Source organism: Cetorhinus maximus, chromosome 15, assembly GCF_964194155.1.
Source record: "Cetorhinus maximus chromosome 15, sCetMax3.hap1.1, whole genome shotgun sequence".
NCBI classification, from domain to species: Eukaryota; Metazoa; Chordata; class Chondrichthyes; order Lamniformes; family Cetorhinidae; genus Cetorhinus; species Cetorhinus maximus.
The window spans coordinates 103,602,450-103,624,062 of NC_135893.1; the positions used below are offsets into that span (position 1 = coordinate 103,602,450).

General features: G+C 40.9%; 1 protein-coding gene across 2 annotated transcripts in view; it reads left to right on the forward strand.

The window, feature by feature from the left end:
• The window catches only part of rrn3 (RRN3 homolog, RNA polymerase I transcription factor), a 42,157-nt gene extending 24,372 nt beyond the window's left edge, over positions 1–17,785 (forward strand). Inside the window, exons 11-18 of one of the 2 annotated variants that reach the window (XM_078559125.1) lie at positions 778–910; positions 4,006–4,136; positions 5,315–5,445; positions 6,083–6,267; positions 7,458–7,566; positions 9,943–10,095; positions 12,831–12,915; positions 16,288–17,785. In XM_078559125.1, coding sequence (XP_078415251.1) covers positions 778–910; positions 4,006–4,136; positions 5,315–5,445; positions 6,083–6,267; positions 7,458–7,566; positions 9,943–10,095; positions 12,831–12,915; positions 16,288–16,440 — 1,080 coding nt within the window. In that variant the 3' untranslated portion in view covers positions 16,441–17,785. The remainder of the gene's footprint in view (positions 1–777; positions 911–4,005; positions 4,137–5,314; positions 5,446–6,082; positions 6,268–7,457; positions 7,567–9,942; positions 10,096–12,830; positions 12,916–16,287) is intronic. The other variant, XM_078559126.1, reaches the window with a different exon arrangement.
• The last annotated feature ends 3,828 nt before the right edge of the window (positions 17,786–21,613 follow it).

Below are 21,613 nucleotides of genomic sequence, written 5' to 3' on the forward strand. Positions count from 1 at the left end.
ACTGGGGGCTATCAAAAACTTTGTTAAACTGTTAGTGGTAATGGTGAATAATTTTGATTTTTTTAATTCATTGATGGGATGTGGACGTTGCTGGTTAGGCTAGCATTTATTGCCCATTCCTAATTGCCCATGAAAAGGTGGTGGTGAGCTGCCTCCTTGAACCGCTGCAGTCCATGCTAATTTAACAGTGCAAAATTAGCATCTGATAGGTCTTTGAAATATGAACAGCAAAATGGTGTAAATTATCCTTCTACGTTTTTAATATGGTGGGTTTTAAGATTAGGTCTGTACAATACCACAGTTCAGTTTGGAACTTTCCTGAGATCTGGAAATTTTTACAGTAAATGTGTTTCAAAGAATATAAAGCTATCAAAAGAATAAAGCCATAACAGAATAGTTAAAGTATTTAACACTCCTAACACAGTTGTTTTTCCTCGTGTTCGGAAGGTAGCATGTGAGACACACCAGTTTGAACAAATAATACATGAACTGGACCTGGGCAAGTGCCTTACCTTTGCTATCAGCCCAATACTGTCCCAATTCCTCACTTTGCACTCCGTTGGGTTGACAAACACTGTTGGAAAAAAGTGATGCAAACCCTCTACACACCGGTTACTACCTGACGCCAGTGGAAAATGGTTCCGGTGAAAGTTGTACCATTTTGGGTATTTGTTGGGTTGTTGGTGGAGGGAAGTAAAGATGTGAAAAATTAATTTATTTTTCATTTGTGGTTTCTTCCTCATGGCCTGCTGTTTTTTATGTGTTTTCCGTCTACAGGATGAGGATGACGAGAAGCAGAAAGTCCATTTAGCGTTGCCAAGTGATATGATGGCTCATCCAGTGGCTGAGCGATTGGATATTCTGATGTCCGTTCTGCTGGCTTACATAAAGGACATTTGTTATGTCAATGGTACTAACAACAATGACTTGCTATTCTATAGTGCCCTCTAAGTAATAAAATATTCCCAAGTGTTTCACAAAGAAGAGCATGTAATGTTCAGTTCTAGAAGTATTAGAATTGACTAAATAATGGTCAGAAAGAAAGTAACACAGCAAAATGATTTAGGGAGGACATTCCAGAAGTTAAAACTAAAATTGCTGCCTCCAATGAGAAACACTGAAAGGCGCTGGGGTAGATATTAAAGATATTGTTCTTGTGGGAGAATCTGGAACGAGGGGTCACTGTTTAAAAATTAAGGGGTCATCCCTTTAAGATTGAGATGAAGAGAACATTTTTCTCTCGGATGTTGAGTCTTTAGAACTCTCTTCCTCAAAAGGTGGTGGAAGCAGTCTCTGAATATTTTTAAGGCAGAGGCAGGTAGAATCGTAATAAACAAGAAGGGGAAAGGGTATCGGGGGAGACAGGAATGTGGAGTTGAGGTTCAAATTGGATCAGGCATGATCTAGTTGAATGGCGGAGCAGGCTCGAGTGGCTGAATGGCCTACTGCTGGTCCTAATTCGTATGTTTGTATATCAAGGAATATGGGGATAATGTGGAAAAAATGGCTTGAGGTAGAAGATCAGCCATGATCTAGTTGAATGGCAGAGCAGACTTGAGGGGGTGAATGGCTTATTCCTGCTCCTATTCCCAGTGTTTGCCCTCCAAGCCACTCACCGCCCTGACTTGGAAGTATATCGCCGTTCTTTCACTGTTGCTGGGTCAAAATCCTGGAACTGCACACGCCCCCACCCCCTCCCCGCCACAGCGCTGTGGATGTACCTGCACCACATGGACTGCAGCAGTCCAAGAAAGCAGCTCACCACCACCTTCTCAAGGGCAATTAGGGATGGAAATAAATGCTGACCTAGCCAGTGAAGCCCACATCCCATAAAGAATAAAAAAGGGGCAGAATGAGACAATTGTGGATTGGAGGAGGTTGCAGAGTTGGGATGAGGAAAAGGTGTGGAGGGACTTGTGAACAAGGATCGGGGTTTTGCTTTCGTTATGTTTAGGGGTGGAAGTCAGTGGTGATGGTCAGACAGCCCTTAATACAGGTAAGGATGTGGATGCTGCAATATGGAGAAATTGGAGTTAAAGTTGGGGCTCAGGAGATTGTTTGGAAACATTGCATGTGGTAACAAAAGCTTAGGTAATTTAGTGGTGGTGAATTAGGAACAAAGGTGGGAAGTGTTGCAGAGATAAAAGTAATTGGTTATGATGATGGATAGGATATAGAGTTTGAAGTTCAATTTGGTGCCTAATATCATACTGATGGTTGCACCCAACTGGTTCAACTGAGCATGCCGCTGGGGAGAGGGACGTAGTTGGTGGTCATGGTGTAGGGGTTTTGGAAGGAACTCTGTACATGGAATTACACAAAATTTACAATGCGGAAACAGACCATTTGGCCTAACCTGTTGGTATTTATCCTCCAAATGAACATCAGCCCTGATCCTATGTACCTCTGTTTCCTCAAAGCCACCTAGCCTATTATTAAATGATGACATGGTCTTGGCCTCAAGACTAACTGCATGAATGAATTAATAAAGTGCATTCTGCAACTCCATAACCCTCTGTATTCAAAGAAGGTTTCTCTCTTTATTCAATGCCCCTAAATCACTGGTGGGTTTGGCTTTCCCATGTTCAGGTGGTGAAAGTTCTAGTTGACCCATGTTTTGATTGGTAGTCTCATGAGACAGAACTGATCATGGAATCAAGTGTTATGGTCAAGAGGTGGAGATGTTGATAATGCCTCTGTGGGGCAGAATGTAATCAAGGGAAAGAAAATGGTGAAGGGTTGAAGCTAGGGATGCTATGGAGGTGTCAAGTAAGATGGCCCTAACAGTTGGACCACAAAGGAGAGAAAGTGAGGTAAAAAAGAATGTTCAGCTGTGTTGAAAAGTGCAGAGAACCTGAGGAGAACAAGGGATAATGCACCACATTTGCAGAGGCTGTTTTAGTGCTATGGGCAGATGAAAACTTTGGAAAAAGAATTTTGGGAAAATGTTACAAGAGGTTTGCTGATAACAGATTCAATGATATTGGAGAGAAAGGGAATTAGTTATGGATGGTAATTGGAAAAGACAGAGGATCAAGATAATTTTCTCAGAAAGAGTGGTCAGTGGTTATAAAGTTGAGAGGACTAGTCAAGGGACTATTTATAATGTTAGCAAGCTTATAAATTCTTCAATTTTGAACAGTTACTGCATTAGTACAGGACACATATCTATAACTCACACCATCTGCTGACTTGCTACCTTTAAAGTAGGTCAGTTGAAATTTCTGCAAGCTCTGTTCTTTTGTTGAGGATTGGAGCAAATGTTTTACACAGTCTACCAAAGGAATGTTTTAATCGTGGGCTTTTAAGCCAGATTATTTTTAAAGTTACTGGTGCAATGATGTGGTATTTTGGAGCATTGACTCTTAGTCCTTTCGAGTTCCTAACCTTGGCTGTAATATTGTAGGGAGGAGGGTGGGAAAATTGCAATCGATTATCTGTAACAGCTCATTTGTTTATGTCGCACATAAAATTATTTCAAATGTTAGAAAACAGACTTGGAGAAGAAAGGTTATATTAATATCAAATTTTCAAAATATCTCAAAAGCCCCACATGTTTCATTTACTTTAGCACAATACCTGTTATGTCTGAAAACTTTAAAAGTAAATCCTTGCGAGGCCCATTCAAGTCCCTTGCTGGGGTGTATGTAAAGCTACATTGTGGAAGCACAAGTTGGTGGAACAAAGAAATATGTATGTAAAGAAAAGTCCAAACTTATCAGGTGAAAGAAAGAACAGTAGGAAAGGAGGGAAATAACTTATACATGATGACAAATTATGCTTCAAGAGTGAGGAAGACCATATCAAAGGTCAGCAATGTTATATTTTCCTCTTTTGTTCATCTACTTTATGCAGGTGAATTACACTACAATATTACACAGGATTCAAAGTTGTTAAAAATCTCCTTTAAACTTTAGTAACATGACATGTCTGTGTTGAGATATATTTCTGCAATAAACATTTGGTATGCTTGAATGTGTAAATCTTTTTCTTTCTCTTATGTAGGAGAGTTGGTGTTGACCAGGACAAAAGAGTTGTACCGAGACTTGATAGTAGTGTTTGATAAATTGGTCCTACCCACTCATGCTTCTTGTCATGTCCAGTACTTCATGTTTTATATCTGCAGTTTCAAGTTGGTGAGTGCCAGACTATTTTTTGAATTGATATTTTGGTAACAAAAAACAACAAAACAAGTCATTGCCAGTGGGTTAGTTAAGGGATGGTATAGATTTTAGTTAAGGGATGGTATAGATTTTACAAGGACTCTTTTAAATACACCATAACAGACTGAGGCCCATCTATGAACCAAAAAGCATATTTTTTAATAACGGAGTAGGTAAATAATAGTATTGAGTGCAAATAACATATTTATACTTATAAGTGTCATAACCTTTACCAATCAACAATCCTTTTGTGATAACTTTTGGAACTGAGTTTTTAAGTGGCGAAGTGGTATCATAGAGCCACGTTACCTTAGTCTTTCTGTGATTGATGAGCTGGTGCAATGCTGCCCATTTTAAAGCTTCATTTGAAAGCTGCTGGCCGTAGAGCTGTCTGTCAAAGAGGCCTACAAAGAATCATTTGTCCTACTCTTCTTAAAGGTTTGATCTTTATCCCAGACACTCGTCATTCCAAATCGTATCATAAGAAGTCTGTCATATCAGATTTTGAAATTGCATCAGTTATCTTCATTCATCTTCGCTAAGTACTTTGAATGTCTTGCTAGATGGGCTCTCATCCAAGTACATTGGTAGCTGTCGTATCTGCATACCAAAGATTTCCAGAACTATCTATGTCTCTGCCTTGCCCTGTGGTGTGCATATTAGGTAATCTAATGTAAATAACTTCCAGCTTACAGTAAGCATCTAGCAATAATTAATTTTAACCTTTTGTGTATATTGTGCCCAGCAATACAGAATTTAAAATGATGATCTACAACAGACAAAAATGCTATTTCTTTTGTCACAAATGAGGAAACTTCTATTGACATTTTGACCCATTCAACTTGGTATTTAAAATTGAGCATGTACTGTTAGTCCTGCTCATCATGTTTCATTTCCAGAGGAAAATTAATCGCTTTAGGCAAAGCTTCCAAGCAGAAATGTCTCCCTGATGGGTTTTATAAAAGTTCAAGATATCAATCTACCTTTGGAATCTTAATTCATCAACTTTCATATGCACTCCACAGATGAATATAGGTTATTACAACAGGCCTACAAATATCCATTTTAAAAATGCAGCAAATATAGAATGATTTAAGACAGAACATACCCCTGGGAATAAAATGCTTAGTTTTCTGACTGCAATTTTTCAGGGATTGGCAGAGGCTTTCCTAGAACATCTTTGGAAGATGTTACAGCATCCAAATAATCCTGCAGTAATAAGGCAAGCAGCTGCAGGCTACATTGGAAGTTTTCTGGCCAGAGCAGCATATATTCCTGTCATGTAAGTAATCAACAGGTCTCATAGTTTTATTATAGTTGTATTATAACTTGACCACATTTTTAATGGTGCATATAATTTCTGGCTTTTAAATGATGAGCACCATTATTGGATGACTGCAGAGATTTTAAGTTGTATTTATGCCTGCCCTAAAGTCACTCACTTAGGAATCCTTTTGTACACGATTACTACATGGAAAACTACTACATGTGATCCTATGTACTATTGGTTGATGAGGATTGTGGAGCACCTGGATGACTTATAGCTGTAAAGATGCGCAATTTCCATTCAGTATGTTATACATCTTGTAGGTAATATATACCTTATAGGTATTTACATTTGCAGTGGTCAAATTTTTCCACTTCTTTCCTCAAGTTCCTCCTGCGATGTGTAGCGATTCTAATGCATGTTAACCCTAGTGCATTTCTATAGCAGTGCCCAACCATGTAAATGTCTTGGAATAAGTGGAAAGGATTAACTTAAATCAAAGAATAAGGAAGATTAATATCCAAACTAAAAAGTGACAATTAATTGTACATTTGAATTAAATGGAGTAAATGTTCAAGAATTGACCCCTTAAAATCTGTTTTGTACCAATAATAATCTAATTCACTGAGTAAGATTTCATTCCCTTGACTAGCACTGTGAAGGCTTGTTTGGATCTGCTGGTCCCCTGGATACACCACTACATAGACAACCAGGATGCTGGAACAAAAGCTTACTGTGATGTGGCTCTTCATGGCTCATTCTACTCTGCTTGCCAAGCTGTATTTTACATCTTCATATTCCGTTACAAACAATTACTGCATGGAAATCTGAGGAAAGGTGATTGATTAAGTTTCGTATTAAACTTGGTACCTTTTGAAAGTAGAAGTTATTGTGGATTTTTTAAATAAAAGTTTTCAAAACTCTGCAAAATGGAAAATAAGGCTTGATGTATAGCCACTGAAGTGGTAGGAAGTTTTTTTTATTCATTCATGGGACGTGGGCATCTCTGGCCAGGCCAGCGTTTATTGCACATCCGTAATTGCCCTTGAGAAGGTGGTGAAGAGCTGCCACCTTGAACCGCTGCAGTCCGTGTGGTGTAGGTATGTCCACAGCACTGTTAGGGAGGGAGTTCCAGGATTTTGACCCTGTGACAGTGAAGGATCAGCGATATATTTCCAAGTCAGGATGATGCCTGGCTTGGAAGGGAACTTGCAGGTGGTGGTGTTCCCATGTATCTGCTACCCTTGTCCTTCTAGTTGGTAACGGTTGTGGATTTGGAAGGTGCTGTCTAAGCAGCCTTGATGAGTTCCTGAAGTGCATCTTGTAGATGCTACACACTGCTGCAGCAGAGCTGGGCACTGCACATCACTCTAGCATTGTGTGGATTTGTACTTGCAAGTCCCTAGACGATTAGTTCATCTCATTCATGTTGCTGTGTGCGTAATGTAACTTTGTGAAAGTTTCTCTCCTCCGCACCATACCACACCACATACTGTAAGGGAGGGAACAGTCAATGTGTTGTTGCTGTTTTACTAGGTGACCATAGATTAGAACTGGCGGAGACCTGGTAAGTGTCTATAGCCCATTGTCCTACCTAGGAATGGCTGTCATCTAAAGGACATACAGGAGTGAAAATGAGGAAGAAAAATTAAAATATAAAATACATCAAAAACTAATCAACTGGACTGATGAGTAAATTGATGCCCTAAAATGCTATGCTTCTAGATAAGTAGCATACCGAATTAAATACAGCGGAACAACACAGGAAAAAGAGGGAAATAAGAGAGTTAGTCGGAACAGACTTTTTTTTTGCATAGTCAGTGGGCAGCTGTACTGTAACATTGGTGAAGGCCCAAGAATAACAATAATAAAAATTTGAATTTGAAAAGTATGATATTTAAGAATTTCCTTTTTACTCTTTCTATTGAAGGCTTTTAAAGTTGGTGTAGTTTATTTTGCTGTGTACAGTGAATGTTGAAATTGTTTTCAAAAATTTGTTTAAATTTATCATTTGCTTTTCTGTGCAGGTTTGTCATACTTACAAAATCTAAATTTTGAACGTATAGTGATGTGCCAGCTGAACCCTCTAAAAGTCTGTTTACCTTCTGTCGTCAACTTGTTTGCAGCTGTTACTAGGTGAGTATTATTGGATATTGGTAATACATTCGTTTGGACATTAAGTACAATGACTGTTTGACATTGCACTCTTATGTTTGAATTATGTTATGGCATAGCGAATAGTAAATGCTGAGCTGCTCAAATCCCAAAGGGAAACTTGAACAGTTCGCAGTCTGTACTTATTTTGAGATGCATGCCTTAAATTCAGTAGTAATAAGACCACTGAGTCTTAGAGGTTTTTTTTACAAAACTAAATTAAGCATTTATTAATAGAAGAAAAGATTTTAAGCACATACATAGATCTACAAATTACTGCTATAATAACTCTTAAATCCCCCAATCAACCTAGCTCCCAGTTACACCTCCATTCAGGCAACAGTAAAACGAGATAGATTTCAACAGACCCAGGCAATGCACGCAATACCCTGGACAGAGATATTCACAATGAGTTTTCTTAGCTTCGGTTCCTGTAGATAGCAGCTTGATGCCTTGAGGCTGGAGGCTTTTCACACTTGTTAGATCTTAGAATGCCTTCTCCTTACACATAATCTCATCTCCTTTATACAGGTTTCTACCTTTTTAATGTAAATCCCATTGTTCCAATACGTCTTTGCAACTTTACTTTTTCCATAATATAAATCTTTCATAGCACTCATATTGGGAAAAATAAACACATTGTTTGGCTTAGCCTCTTATGGTTAGGTGTAACACCTTACCATCTCTTTGAAATTCACTGCTCTGTTTTATCTAAAAATGCAAATGTTCTTCACACCTCACATTCTAAAACTTTAGTCATGTTTACGTATTTAGCATTTCAAACCTAGCTTCTCTTTTGATAGCTCAAAAGCTCCAGACTAGCTGTCTGCAATTCAATTAAATCCACCCCCCACACACATATGCACAGAGAAACTAATCCAAACCCTATTATTAACCTACCTTTACAATAAATCGCAATATTATGAAAGTTATTATATTTTCATGACAATTATTTAGATTTGGAAAGTGCTGCCTCAGGGAGATCGCTGACAGCTGTATAAACATTAAAAATAGAAAAAAAAATCCTTAACATGTCCCCCTCATGTGACAATGTCACACGGTTGCTGCGCCCCCACCTTCCTGAAGATTTAAATGGGGCGGGATGACATTGGGGGTTCCCCGACGTCATCCCGCGTCATTTTGCACGTCGGCAAGCGCGCCCGCCCCCACTGCTCGCCAACGGTAAAATTCAGCCCTTGGAAACATTTTTTTTATATAACACTTTAAACTCAACCAATTTCTAGACAAGATTTCTTCTTCATTAATTAAATGTGCAATGTGCATAATATGAACAGTTTTTAAAGGCAATTATAATTTTGGCGCTGTCCATTTTAAAGATTACCTACAGGGAGCTATCCAGTGGTCTGCACCACTGGCAGGATCTTGTACAGTGATGACCTTAGTGGAAAACTGGATGGATTGCTCATAATTTTCCTTCTCTTAATGTCAATAGCTGGAAAATTTCAGGCAGAGCCGCCACAGTTTTCCAAGGAGCTTCTCATTTTGTGAATGAAGCCCTGCTGATGTTACAGAGCCTCAAAATTCTGCTCATGGCTTTTGCTGTTTGTATGTAGAATGGCAGAAATGTCATATAGTACAACTGTTTAGGTAAAACCAGATTACAGACATTTATACAGCTTTTATTTAGCTGTAATTGATTGTACTGTGGTAATCCAGAGGCCTGAATGGATAATCCAAGACGAGTTCAAATCCCACCATGGCAGCTGAACAATTTAAATTGAATTCATTAAATAAATCTGGAACAAAATGCTGGCACCAGTAATGGTGACCATGAAACGAAAGATTGTCATTAAAAACCCATCTGGTTTACATTGTGCCCTTTTAGGGAAGGAAACCTGCTGTTTTACCTGGTCTGGTCTATTATGTAACTCCAGCCCCACAGTGACACAGTTTACTCTTAACTGCCCACTGAAGTAGCAGAGCTAGTCATTCAGTTGTATTCAAGAAGGCACCTCACAACCCCCGACCTTTTCAAGAGCAATTAGAGATGGGCGATAAATGCTGTCCTTGCCAGAGATGCCCATATCCTGGGCATAAATAAAAAAGTCTTGATGCATGAGATTTAATGCTGACTTGGACTTTACAAGCCAGAGATGACATTTGATTTATAGATGTGTCTTCCCTTTGTTATTAACTAATAATTCTTGATGCACTGTTGAAAAAGTGTTTTTTCTGTTGCAAAATGCAAAAGCTTTACCTAATGAATGAAAATACATGCATTAGTAACTAAATATCTCAAGGCAGCCATTTGACGTTTGTAATCTGATAAACACCAAATAACAACAAAGGTACGATCTAACTGTAGTAATATATTTGAAATCCTTTTTCTTTTTGCAGGAAATATCAATTAGTTTTCTGCTACACAATTATTGAACGAAACAATCGACAACTTATACCAATTGTTAGGAGCAGCACTGGAGGTGACTCGGTCCAGATTTGCTCAAACCCGCTTGATTGCTTCTTTCCCTTTGATCCTTATGTTCTTAAAAGGTTTGTTTATGATAATGTTTGACATTAAATCCAATAGGGAAATAAGGAGACATCTCTTTATTCCGAGTAATGGATAGAAAACTGGCTGTCAGGCAGGAAACAAAGAGTAGGAATAAATGGGTCGTCTTCCGAATGGCGGGCAGTGGGGTACAGCAGGGATCGGTGCTGGGACCCCAGCTATTCACAATATATATCAATGATTTAGATGAAGGAACTAAATGTAATATCTCCAAATTTGCAGATGACACAAAGCTGGGTGGGTGAGCTGTGAGGAGGATGCAGAGATGCTTCAGTGTGATTTGGACAAGCTGAGTGAGTGGGCAAATGCGTGGCAGATGCAGTATAATGTGGATAAATGTGAGGTTATCCATTTTGGTAGCAAAAATAGGAAGGCAGATTATTATCTGAATGGCTATAAATTGGGAGAGGGGAATGAGCAACAAGACCTGGGCATCCTTGTACACCAGTTGCTGAAGGTGAGCATGTCGGTGCAGCAGGTGGTAAAGAAGGAAAATGGTATGTTGGACTTTATAGCGAGAGGATTCGAGTACAGGAGCAGGGATGTCTTGCTGCAATTGTACAGGGCCTTGGTGAGACCACAACTGGAATATTGTGTGCAGTCTTGGTCTCCTTATCTGAGGAAGGATGCTCTTGCTATAGAGGGAGTGCAGCGAAGGTTTACCAGACTGATTCCTGGGATGGCGGGACTGACATATGAGGAGAGATTGAGTCAGTTAGGATTATATTTGTTGGAGTTAGAAGAATGAGGGGAGATCTCATAGAAACCTATAAAATTCTAACAGGACTAGACAGGGTAGATGCAGGAAGGATGTTCCCCATAGTGAGGGAGTCCAGAACTGGGGATCACAGTCTGAGGATATGGGGTAGACCATTTAGGACACTGATGAGGAGAAATTTTTTCACCCAGAGAGTGGTGAGCCTGTGGAATTTGCTACCACAGAAAGTAGTTGAGGCCAAAACATTGTATGTTTTCAAGAAGGAATTAGATATAGCTCTTGGGGCGAAAGGGATCAAAGGGTATGGGGAGAAAGTGGGAGCAGGCTATTGATGATCAATATGGATGATCAGCCATGATCATAGTGAATGGCGGAGCAGGCTCGAAGGGCCGAATGGCCTACTCCTCCTATTCTCTGTTTCTATGAGTAATTAGAATGTATTACCACAGGTAATGGTTGAGGCAATAATATCTCTGATACCTTCAAAATGAAACTGGACAAATACAGAGAGAAAAGGGAATAAAAAGATATGTGGAAAGGCTGAGGTAAGGTAGATGGAATGGGAGGAGACTTGCGTGGAGTGTAAACACCAGCACAGACTAGTTAGGCCGAATGGTCTGATTCTGTGCTCCATATGTTGGTTAAAACACAGCTAGCTTGTTCAGTTGTGATATTTTTCTTTTTGAATCCATAACCTATTAGATTTTACTTTTAATAAATCTCTACTATGTTTTCAGTTGAGAGCAACAAGTCTGCTGCAGTTCCTTCAACTCTGATTAACAGAGTAGCTATCCTCAGCACTGTTTTCTAATATATTAAAACTATATTGGCAGCATATGGATGAAGGTTGCCAACTCTGGCTGGACATGTTCTGCTAGACATTGGCAGAAGTGATGTCACGGAAAGCCGGTGGCATGATGTGAGTGGGTGAATTTCTTCACTGGCCCAATTTCTCATCCACACCGCCACCTCATCCCATTTCCCTTGGCCGGTCTCCTAGATTCAGTTTTTTGACATTTATTTCTTTTTTTGGTTTCTCCTTTTTCCTTCCCAGCAACAACCACCTCGGGGTCTTTTAAATGTTTAATTCTAGCTTCCAACACGAGTTGTGTTCAATGCCTCAAGAGTAGAAGAAAACTAATAAAAAAAAAAGAACACCGTATTAAAAATTGGTGACAGTCCCATCCACAGTCTCTTCAGGGTTGAAGTAACACGCTCGAACCTTAACGGTGGATACAGGTGCAGGAAAAGCCAAACTTTAAGCAGGGCCTAGGTTGTCATTTCCTGCTCGGTTGCTGCCATTTCAACTGCACTCCTAGTGCCTGAAAGTTATTGAGTTGAACATTTTTTTCAACAAATTGAATACGACTTCACAAATAAAAAGTTGCTAAATTAGCAGCTTCACCGATTACACTATCTTAAGACAATTGATTCTTAGGCCTTTTTCATCAATGCAATTTTTCTAACCCAGCAGCAAAGCAGGCAGCAGCAATCCCTCTTACCTGCTCCAAGTAGGGGCAGTTGGACATTCAAACAGTTGCCCTTTACTTTAATCACTTGCTCCTTTACCTCCTGGTTCCTTCTTGGCTCTCTTGACCTCTCACAAGGTCGATTCGAGGCTCAGGCAGTGCTGGTGGGGAAAAAAAACAGACAACAGCAGCAGCAACATTTGTGAGCACAGTATCCCTACATGGTCACATCAGTTACGTCTATGTCATCACACTGCGCCTGCTGCAAACACAGACATCACTGTTCTTGAATGGACTGTGGCTGTGGGCTACAAATTATTATTTTAAAATCTCCCAGATTACTTTTAATAGATGCTGGGATATTGATGGTGAATTCGCTGGACTCCCGGCCATTCTGGGAGGGTTGGCAACCCTAATATGGACTCCTGAAATGTGTACACAGTTAACCTTTTGAGTTATACTCATGTGCAGCTGGTTACTAAAACTCTGATCATTTTTGAGCACAGATCATAATTTATTTTTCTCACAGATCTAAGAAAATGTTTGATGGTATTTATCGAGTTTGGGAGGATTTGAGCCTTGACATTCAGGCTCCACAGAAAATCATGAAACAGGTAAGGCACTGCATGATAGTCCAACAGGATTTTATTTTTTAATTGCAATGTAGTAAATGGAGGAGTTTGAGATTTTCACTTTTGGTATTACAGGTAGCTGAAGTGTTCTTGTTGGGACTGATTTTTATGCCCTTTTTCTGTAAATAGAGGTCCACTGTTAATATTTTTTATTAGAGGATATTCACATAAATTTGTTGATGAGGACAAAGGAATACTGATTTGTATAACCAGTGTGCAATACTTATGAAGCAGGTTAACAGCCAAAACTTGCAACTAGATCTCTATTCATAGATGTAATTGGAATCTGTAGCATTAGGAAATACAACAAGCAGAGTGTAAAACATCAGAATTAAATTTTAAAAATCAGTAACGATCTCATTTATAGCATCCTTAATGGTCATGGCATGTTTGTATTGTACTAGTGACGTAAACAAATTTCCTGCTCATCTTTTCATCTCACATGCATTTCTAACCTGCTTAAACTTAAAGCAATAATAAAGTTTTGATCAACTAGTTACTGTACATTCAATAACACATTCCATGAACACACTTCAGAGGCTAAACAGAAGAGCTACTTTGTAAAGTACAGTAGGAATAAGTCATGACCAACAGGAACGAGAAACAAGGCAAAGACCTTTCCATACCCACCATTTCCTCCATTTAAGGGTTCCTTAGAGCACCTTGGAAGCTAAATTGAATTGCCCCCCCCCCCCCACCCACCCTGAAAGTGAACACGTGTGTGATTAATTCATGTCCATTGGATAGGCATGATGCCATCTTTATGCTGCTCACTCATTTACATGATTTGTGTGTGTGTAGCCAGTGTCAAATGCGCTGTTGATTGGCTGCACAGCTCAGCAGTAAACCAACAATCAATACTTGTTAGCACTGCTTAAAGCTGACTGGCACTTCTTAAGAGGGAAGGTGCATTGTGGCAGGAGCAGGTGCTGGGAGTTTTGTGGGAGCTGAATCTGACCTGGGAAAGACAGAAAAATGGCACAACGTGGGAGACTGAAGCCAGCGGTCTTATCACCTGCCAAGCTGCAGGCACTGGGGTAGAACTGTGGGAGCACTAGGATGGGCAAACAAGTGGAAGGCAGTGCCAGGGGATTGCTTGAGGGTGTTTAATTTTTATTTGTATGCAATATGACATAATTTCATTTATAAATTTGATTTGGAATGTGTATTTCTGGTGGTTTCTGTTTTTGTAATGTAGCCAAGCGGGCAATATGATCATCAGTGAAAGAGGGAAGATGAGTGTGAGACTCTTGGTGAATGAGGAATTTGGTTTGCAGTTATTGGTAGCACACTTTGAGTGCTTCATGTATAGCGTAGGCAGAAAGGAGCTGTCTAGGTTGTTGCTTCCCTTTCTCTTCCTCCTCACCATCTTGCCAAATAACTGGTTCTAAAGGCTGCCCCCTCATAATTGGTAAGGTTGCGCACAATACGGCTCTTGAGACCCATTCACTTGAGTTTTGCAGGGCTCCTCCAGAGTGGTCCAGGTAGTGGAATCCTTGCTTCAGCACTCCAGTGGTTTGCTCTATCACTTTTCGTGTGGCAGCATGGCTTTCATTGTATGCATGCTGTACATGTGTGTGGGTTGCGTTCCTGAGTCATGAGCCATTTCAGCGGATAGGTCTTGTTGCCCAATAGCCATTCTTTGGTTTGATGTGGTGGCTGAAATGCTGCAGAAGGCATCACAACCACTGACAGCAAACCAAGCATTGACCTGCATGATGTGCTGCCTATGGTCACACATCAACAGGACGTTGAAAGAGTGGAATCCCTTTCAGTACATGGCAGAATTGATGTGCATTGCCCACAACATCTGTGAAGCCAAGACACCTGGTGCCATGAGAAAACCAGCAGTCCTATCAAAATTCTCGTGCTCAATCTGCTTGCTTGTTTTTCGCATGAGGAAATGAAATGAAATTAGCACCCTTTGACAAGAGTGTCTCAATAGCTTCTCTTATGCGACAGTGGATAGCAAATTGTGCGATGTTATTAATTTCTTTAGCTCCAGCCTGGAAGATTTCAGACACCGAATAGTTCATCACCATGGTGGTCTTCACTGCCATTGACAATGCCCTTGCCCTGCTCTGAGGTTGCAGTTGTGGCTGTGGCAGGTGGTAGATTTCAGTCCTCAGTGAAGTTTAGAGGTCTCGCACATTGTTCGGGTAGGGGAATTACTGCTGGAATACCCTTGGCAGACAAGGCATCCTCCTACTGTGATCTCTCCCTCAACTCCATTCCACCTCACTTCTAACAGCCTGTCCTGCACTGCATGGCCTCTGCTCATTGACCAGTTATACTCTGTTCTGAGAGGAAGACCTTTGTAGGAGCAACTGGTTTGTGCAGAAGCCTTGCAGTGAACAAAAGTACTTCCACATCTGTCACAGCGCTCTCTGTAGTCTCTTGAAACAACTATGGAAAGCACCAAACACCCACAGAGTTGTAGCAGCACCCAGAAGAAACTAATTAGCACCTCACCTATGTTAATAAAAAAAGTTGATCACTTTAAATAATGCAGGGAAGTTCTTCCTGCTGTTTAACGCATGCTCAGCTGTGTGAGCTTGAGAGGTTGGCCACTGGAATCTCGAACTGCAAAATGGTAATGTTGGCATCAAATCAGCTTTGCAGCTGATTGACATCATGATCTGCCTGCTGTACATACTTCTGGCATTCACTGTATGTGTGCTAATGAATTAACTAAGATGCTTTGCATCAGAAGTATTCTCGTGACACAGATACTATTTGGATCCCTTACAGCACTTGCTGTGTCCAAAAAACGGATACTGCCAAGCCCAACTTCTTGCAGCTCATATCCCCATGGGGCCTATTCTTGTAAAAGATCCATTGTTGCTGAATGGAAATGCCTGTGTCATTGTAATATTGAGGGTCCTTGTGTTTAAATTTCTACAATAGTCATTGCTAATTAACTGGAATTTTAAAAATAATTATGTCACTATCATTTAACTTTGAGGAAAACAAAATGTTGAGTCTCAACAGGCAAACACCAAAGTGGTTAACACTTTGTGAAAACAATGTTGGTACTGCTACACCTTTTCATTGAGTAGAGCTGTCTTACACTAGCAACCTGCCCTCTATTAAACAGCCACCATCAGTTGCCACTGTGAGATCCTAACGAGAGAGCAAGTTTGCTAAACGTTTGTTTACTATTCCAAAACTCTCTTCACTTGAGATGACTGACTAGACTCCTGACTATCACGACCAGCAGATCTGGGTGAAAGAAACATTCGCTTGCACTGAGACGTGTTGGTTGGTAAGCCACTGCTGTGACTGTCAAGAAACTGGGTCGTATTATTTTGGCTTTAAAATACTTAATGGTGATCCTTTACCATCAACTTTTAGGATACAGCTGAAGATGAAGAGGATGATTTCTTAAAAGTCGAGTCACTGCAAGATGAGACTCTTGGGATCACACCGAGCTCTTTTGAGTCTCACATGCAAAGTCCTAGCAGTGTTGGGTCTCCACGGGCTGTGTTTCCACTGCATCACTTTTGAACTTAATTGTCAATCAGATAAATGTAGGAACTTTTAGATGCGGTTTCAAACAAAGTTGCTTTCTGTTCATAAGATTGGCACTAGCAGCATAATATAAGATGGAGAAGAAAATGCTGCATCAGAGACTATTCAGTAACATTGTAAACTGAAGTTTACTTTTGTCTGGACCACTATTTTTCTTTGACTCACAGTTCATTTGTCTAATTGATTCAGCTGTTGTGTAAATGTTTTTGTATATTTGTGTATAAAGCAATTTGTAAATCTTAACATCTGCTATGTTTTTGTTTTAAATGATTGTCATCAGTTGCTTTTTAAAGTATATTTGGTTTGGTTCCATATTTGTTTGATTCCCCCTAGTTGGATCAAATTTATTTCCTTTCAGGAATGAAAAATATGTCTTAATTACTAGCTGAAGACAAGAATACACAAAAAACAGTTGTCATGATTTCCAAATCATGATAGCGAAATTGTAATTCCAAGTACTGATTTCTTTCTTATGTCTGAATTATTAAAATAATGTTTCAAATTCTTTTCACTGCTTGCTTTTGTAAGAAGGGTTCACCTTTTGCATTTGATGCAGGCAATTGATGCTAAATTCCAGTTTGCTCTCCTTTTTTTCAGTTATTGGTCCACTGGCTGACTTTGGCTACTTTTCCTTTAAAACAAGCAGCTGAATGAAAGCACCGATGAATGATTTTCTTTTGTAATCCTGACCTAAAAGTAACACCTACTGGAACTGAAAGTAGCTAGCTTAAAATTGTTTTTTTTTATTTACCTGGCTTCAAATTGCAGCCATGTTAATTACATCAACCAAAATGTTATTGATGTATGGTGTGCCATTTAGTGCCTGGTGAAGCAGCAAGAATTGGATCACATTTCAGTTTAGAGCACCCTAGAGAAACATTGGGTTCCAGCTTTGCAGCTGTACTTGGTAGCTTGCATGTCTTTCTTTTGAGGTGAACTCTCACTTTTATGCTATTAGCCTCACTGTTTTTTAAAAAAAAACCTTGACAAAGTGATGCCTTGTTGCTTGAGGTGTTACTGGGATTTTAACAGTGCACTAAATTCATAATTGCAAGTGAACAACCTCTTTAGCCTGGAAAAACTAAATTTTATATTTGTGGCATGTCAAATATCTGCATTCTGATAAATTGCATGTTTTAATACATTTTCAAAGTTTCTTTATGAAATTTCAGCTTCTACCTTCATTTCTCATGTATGTACCAATCTCTATTTCATTGTCTGTAAAAATTATTGATTCAGATTTTATGGTTTTAATCATGGAGAAACTGTTCAGCACCCTCTGGCATCTGCACATGCTCAATAAAATGTAAAAATCCTGAAAGTGCTATAAGTGATTCCCTGCTGCTCTACAGGGTATGCGGTTGATGGCAATCTTTGGAAATCACTAAACTGACGACAGCTTTCCTTTTTGTGCTGTAATATTGCAGTTTAAAACCCCCTCCCAAAATGTTATGCCTTGTTAATGCAGAGTAACTGAGTTTTAATGGTGTACTAAGTCATTACAGCTGACCAACGGAAGCACCACTACTAACTGAGCTGTCCAAGTTCTAAAGGACATAACTGCTAGACTCGGTCTGCGACAGGTGGCGAGGGAACCAGCAAAAGGGAAAAACCTACTTGACTCGTCCTCACCAATCTACCTGTTGCAGATGTGTCTGTCCGTGACAGTGTTGGTAGGGGTGACCACCGTATGGTCCTTGTGGAGACTAAGTCCCCTCTTCACATTGAGGATGCCTTCCATCTTGTGTGGCGCTATCACTGTGTTAAATGGGATAGATTTGGAACCGATCTGGCAACTCAAAATTGGGCATCCATGAGGCACTGTGGGCCATCAGCAGCAGCAGAAATGTACTCAACTACAATCTGTAACCTCATGGCTCGGCATACCCCACTCTACTATTAGCACCAAGCCAGGGGATGAACACTGGTTCAATAGAATGCAGGAAGGCATGCCAAGGGCAGCACCAGACATACTTAAAAATGAGGTGTCAACCTGGTGAAGCTACAGCACAGGATTATTTGCATGCCAAACAGCAGAAGCAGCATGTGATAGAGCTAAGTGATCCCACAGCCAACAGATCAGATCTAAGACAAAAACAAAAATAGCTGGAAAAACTCAGCAGGTCTGACAGCACCTGCGAAGGGGAACACAGTCAACGTTTAGAGTCCGTGTGACTCTTCATCAGAACTAAGGTCTGCAGTCCTGCCACATCCAGCCATGAATGGAAGTGGACAGTTAAACAACGAACTGAAGGAGGAGTCTCCACAAATGTCGACATCCTCAATGATGGGAAAGGCAGCACATCAGGGCAAAAGACAAGGCTGAAGTATTTGCATCAACCTTCAGCCGGAGTGGATGATCCATCTTGGCTTCCTCTGGAGGTCCCCAGCATCACAGATGCCATTCTTCAGCTCAATTCAATTCACTCCAAGAAATGGCTGAAGGCACTGGATACTGAAAAGGCTATCGGATCTGACAGCTTTCCAGCAATAGTACTGGAAACTTGAGCTCCAGAACTAGCAGTGTCCTTAGCCAAAAACAAAAATACCTGGAAAAACTCAGCAGGTCTGACAGCATCTGAGGAGAGGGATACAGTTGACGTTTCGAGTCCGAAACGTCAACTGTATCCCTCTCCTCAGATGCTGTCAGACCTGCTGAGTTTTTCCAGGTTTTTTTGTTCTAGATTTCCGGCATCCGCAGTATTTTGCTTTTATCTTAGTGTCCTTAGCCAAATTGTTCCAGTACAGCACTGGCATCTGCCCGGCAAGATGGAAAACTGCCGAGGTATGTCTTGATCACAAAGCGTGGGGCAAATCCAACCCAGCACATTACCATCCCATCAGTCTCCTGTCAAACATTAAAGTGATGGAAGGCTCATTGACAGTGCTATCAAGCGGCACTTAGCAATAACTTGCTTACTGATGCTGAGTTTGGGTTCTGACGGTCATTCAGCTCCTGACCTCATTACAAACTTAGTCCAAACATGGACAGAAGAGCTGAACTCAAGGTAAGAGTGATTGCTTTTGACATCAAGGCAGCATTTGACTAAGTGTGGCATCAAGGAGCTCTAGCAAAACTGGAGTCAATGGGAATTAGTGGGCAGGGGGAGCTCTCCACTGGTTGGAGTCATACCTAGCACAAAGGAAGATGGTTGTGGTTGTTTGGGGGTCAATCATCTCAAACCTGGGACATCAATTCATGAGTTCCTTGGGGGGGCTAGTGTCCTAGGCCCACGATCTTCAGCTGCTTCATCAATGACCTTCCCTCCATCATAAGGTCAGAAGTGGGGATGTTCGCTGATGATTGTGCAATGTTCACCATTCGTGACTGGGTCTGTGCCAATATGCAACAAGCCCTGGATAGCATTCAGGCTTGGGCTGATAAGTGGCAAGTAACATTTGTGCCATGCTAAGCAATCACCATCTCCAACAAGAGAAAATCCAAACATGTCTCCTCAACATTCAATAACTATCACTGAATCCCCCACTATCAACCTGTGGGTTGCAGTTGACCGGAAGCAACTGGACCAGCCATATAAATACTGTGGCTACAAGAGCAGGTCAGAGGCTGGGAATTCTGTGGAGAGTAACTCTCCTGACTCCACAAAGCCTGTTCCCCCCCACCCCATCTACAAGTCATGAGTGAGAGGGAATACTCTCCACTTGCCTGGATGAGTGCAGCTCCAACAACACTCAGTGACATCATCCAGGACAAAACAGCCCACTTGATTGGCACCCCATTCACCACCTCCAACATCCATTCTCTTTGCCACTGACACAGTGTCAGCAGTGTGCACCATCTAAAAGATGTACTGCAATAACTCACCAAGGCTCCTTCAACAGCACCTTCCAAACCTGTGATCTCTACCACCTAGAAGGACAAGGGCAGCAGGTGCAAGTGAACACCACCACCCACAAGTTCCCCTCCAAGCCAAACCCCAGCCTGACTTGGAACTATATCGCCATTCTTTCACTGTCACTGGGTCAACATCTTGGAACTCCATCCCTAAAAGCACTATGGGTGTACCTACATCACATAGACTGCAGTGGTTGAAGCAGCTCACCACCACCTTCTCAAGGGTAATTAGGGATGGGCAATAAAAAAAGTTGCTGGCCTAGCCAGTGACATCCACGTCCCGTGAAAGAATAAAAGGAAACTACCTCTCTGGCCGTGAAAAACTAATTTTATATTTGTGAAGTCAATTTTTTGAAATCATAAGCTTGTGTGTTGATGACCTTTCTTCAGAATTCACGAATATTGATGGTTTTAACCAGTGTGACTTTAACCTCTTCTCTTCCCCCCCCCCCCCCCCCTCCCCCATGTACATTGTACCAAATGCTTGAACGTAAAATTGAACCTAAGATGATTGATCATGGCTTTCCAAAGGAAATTGGATAAGCAGCCGGAGAAAGAAGATTTGCATGGCTATGGGAAACTGCGTTGGACTAACTGATTTGCTCTTTGAAAGCAGGCATAGACATGGTGAGCTGAATAATCTCCTCCGCTGTAACCATTCTCTGATTAGTCTATTTATTATAGTATGGATTCTTGCATGATGTTTGATTTAACAAAATGATCTAAAACTGTCTAAAAGTTGCCATGTGCTGCCAACTAGACCCAAGCTATTCAATGGGTATGTAGAGTGAGAATCGAACAATGCATGAACACAATTTCCCACGTTTTAGAGGTAGAGATAAAACAGAAAATGCTGGGGATTCTTAGCAGGTCAGGCAGCATCTGTGGAGAGATGGAGACAAGAGTTAACGTTTTAGGTCAACCTGAAACGTTAACTCTGCTTCTCTCTGCACAGAAGCTGCCTGACCCTGAGTATTCTCAGCATTTTCTTTTATTTATTTCAGATTTCCAGCATCTGCAGCATTATGCTGTCCTTTCAGTTGAAAGTAGCGAGATCTGCGTCTTTCTATAGGATGCAACTGTGGCTGCCGATCGGTAGCTGAGTCCTGTGCATAGTCTGGGCTGGTAAAGCTGCATGATATCGTGGGCATGGGAGGGCGCTGGTGCTGGCTCGCGTTGGACTGTGGGACCTGTAGTTCCGAGCCCCGGTACCGCCCCCGGAAATGACGGCATTCTACCCCCCCTCCCCCCGTCGATGACTACAACTCCCAGAGAGCAGGGCGGGTGCATGTG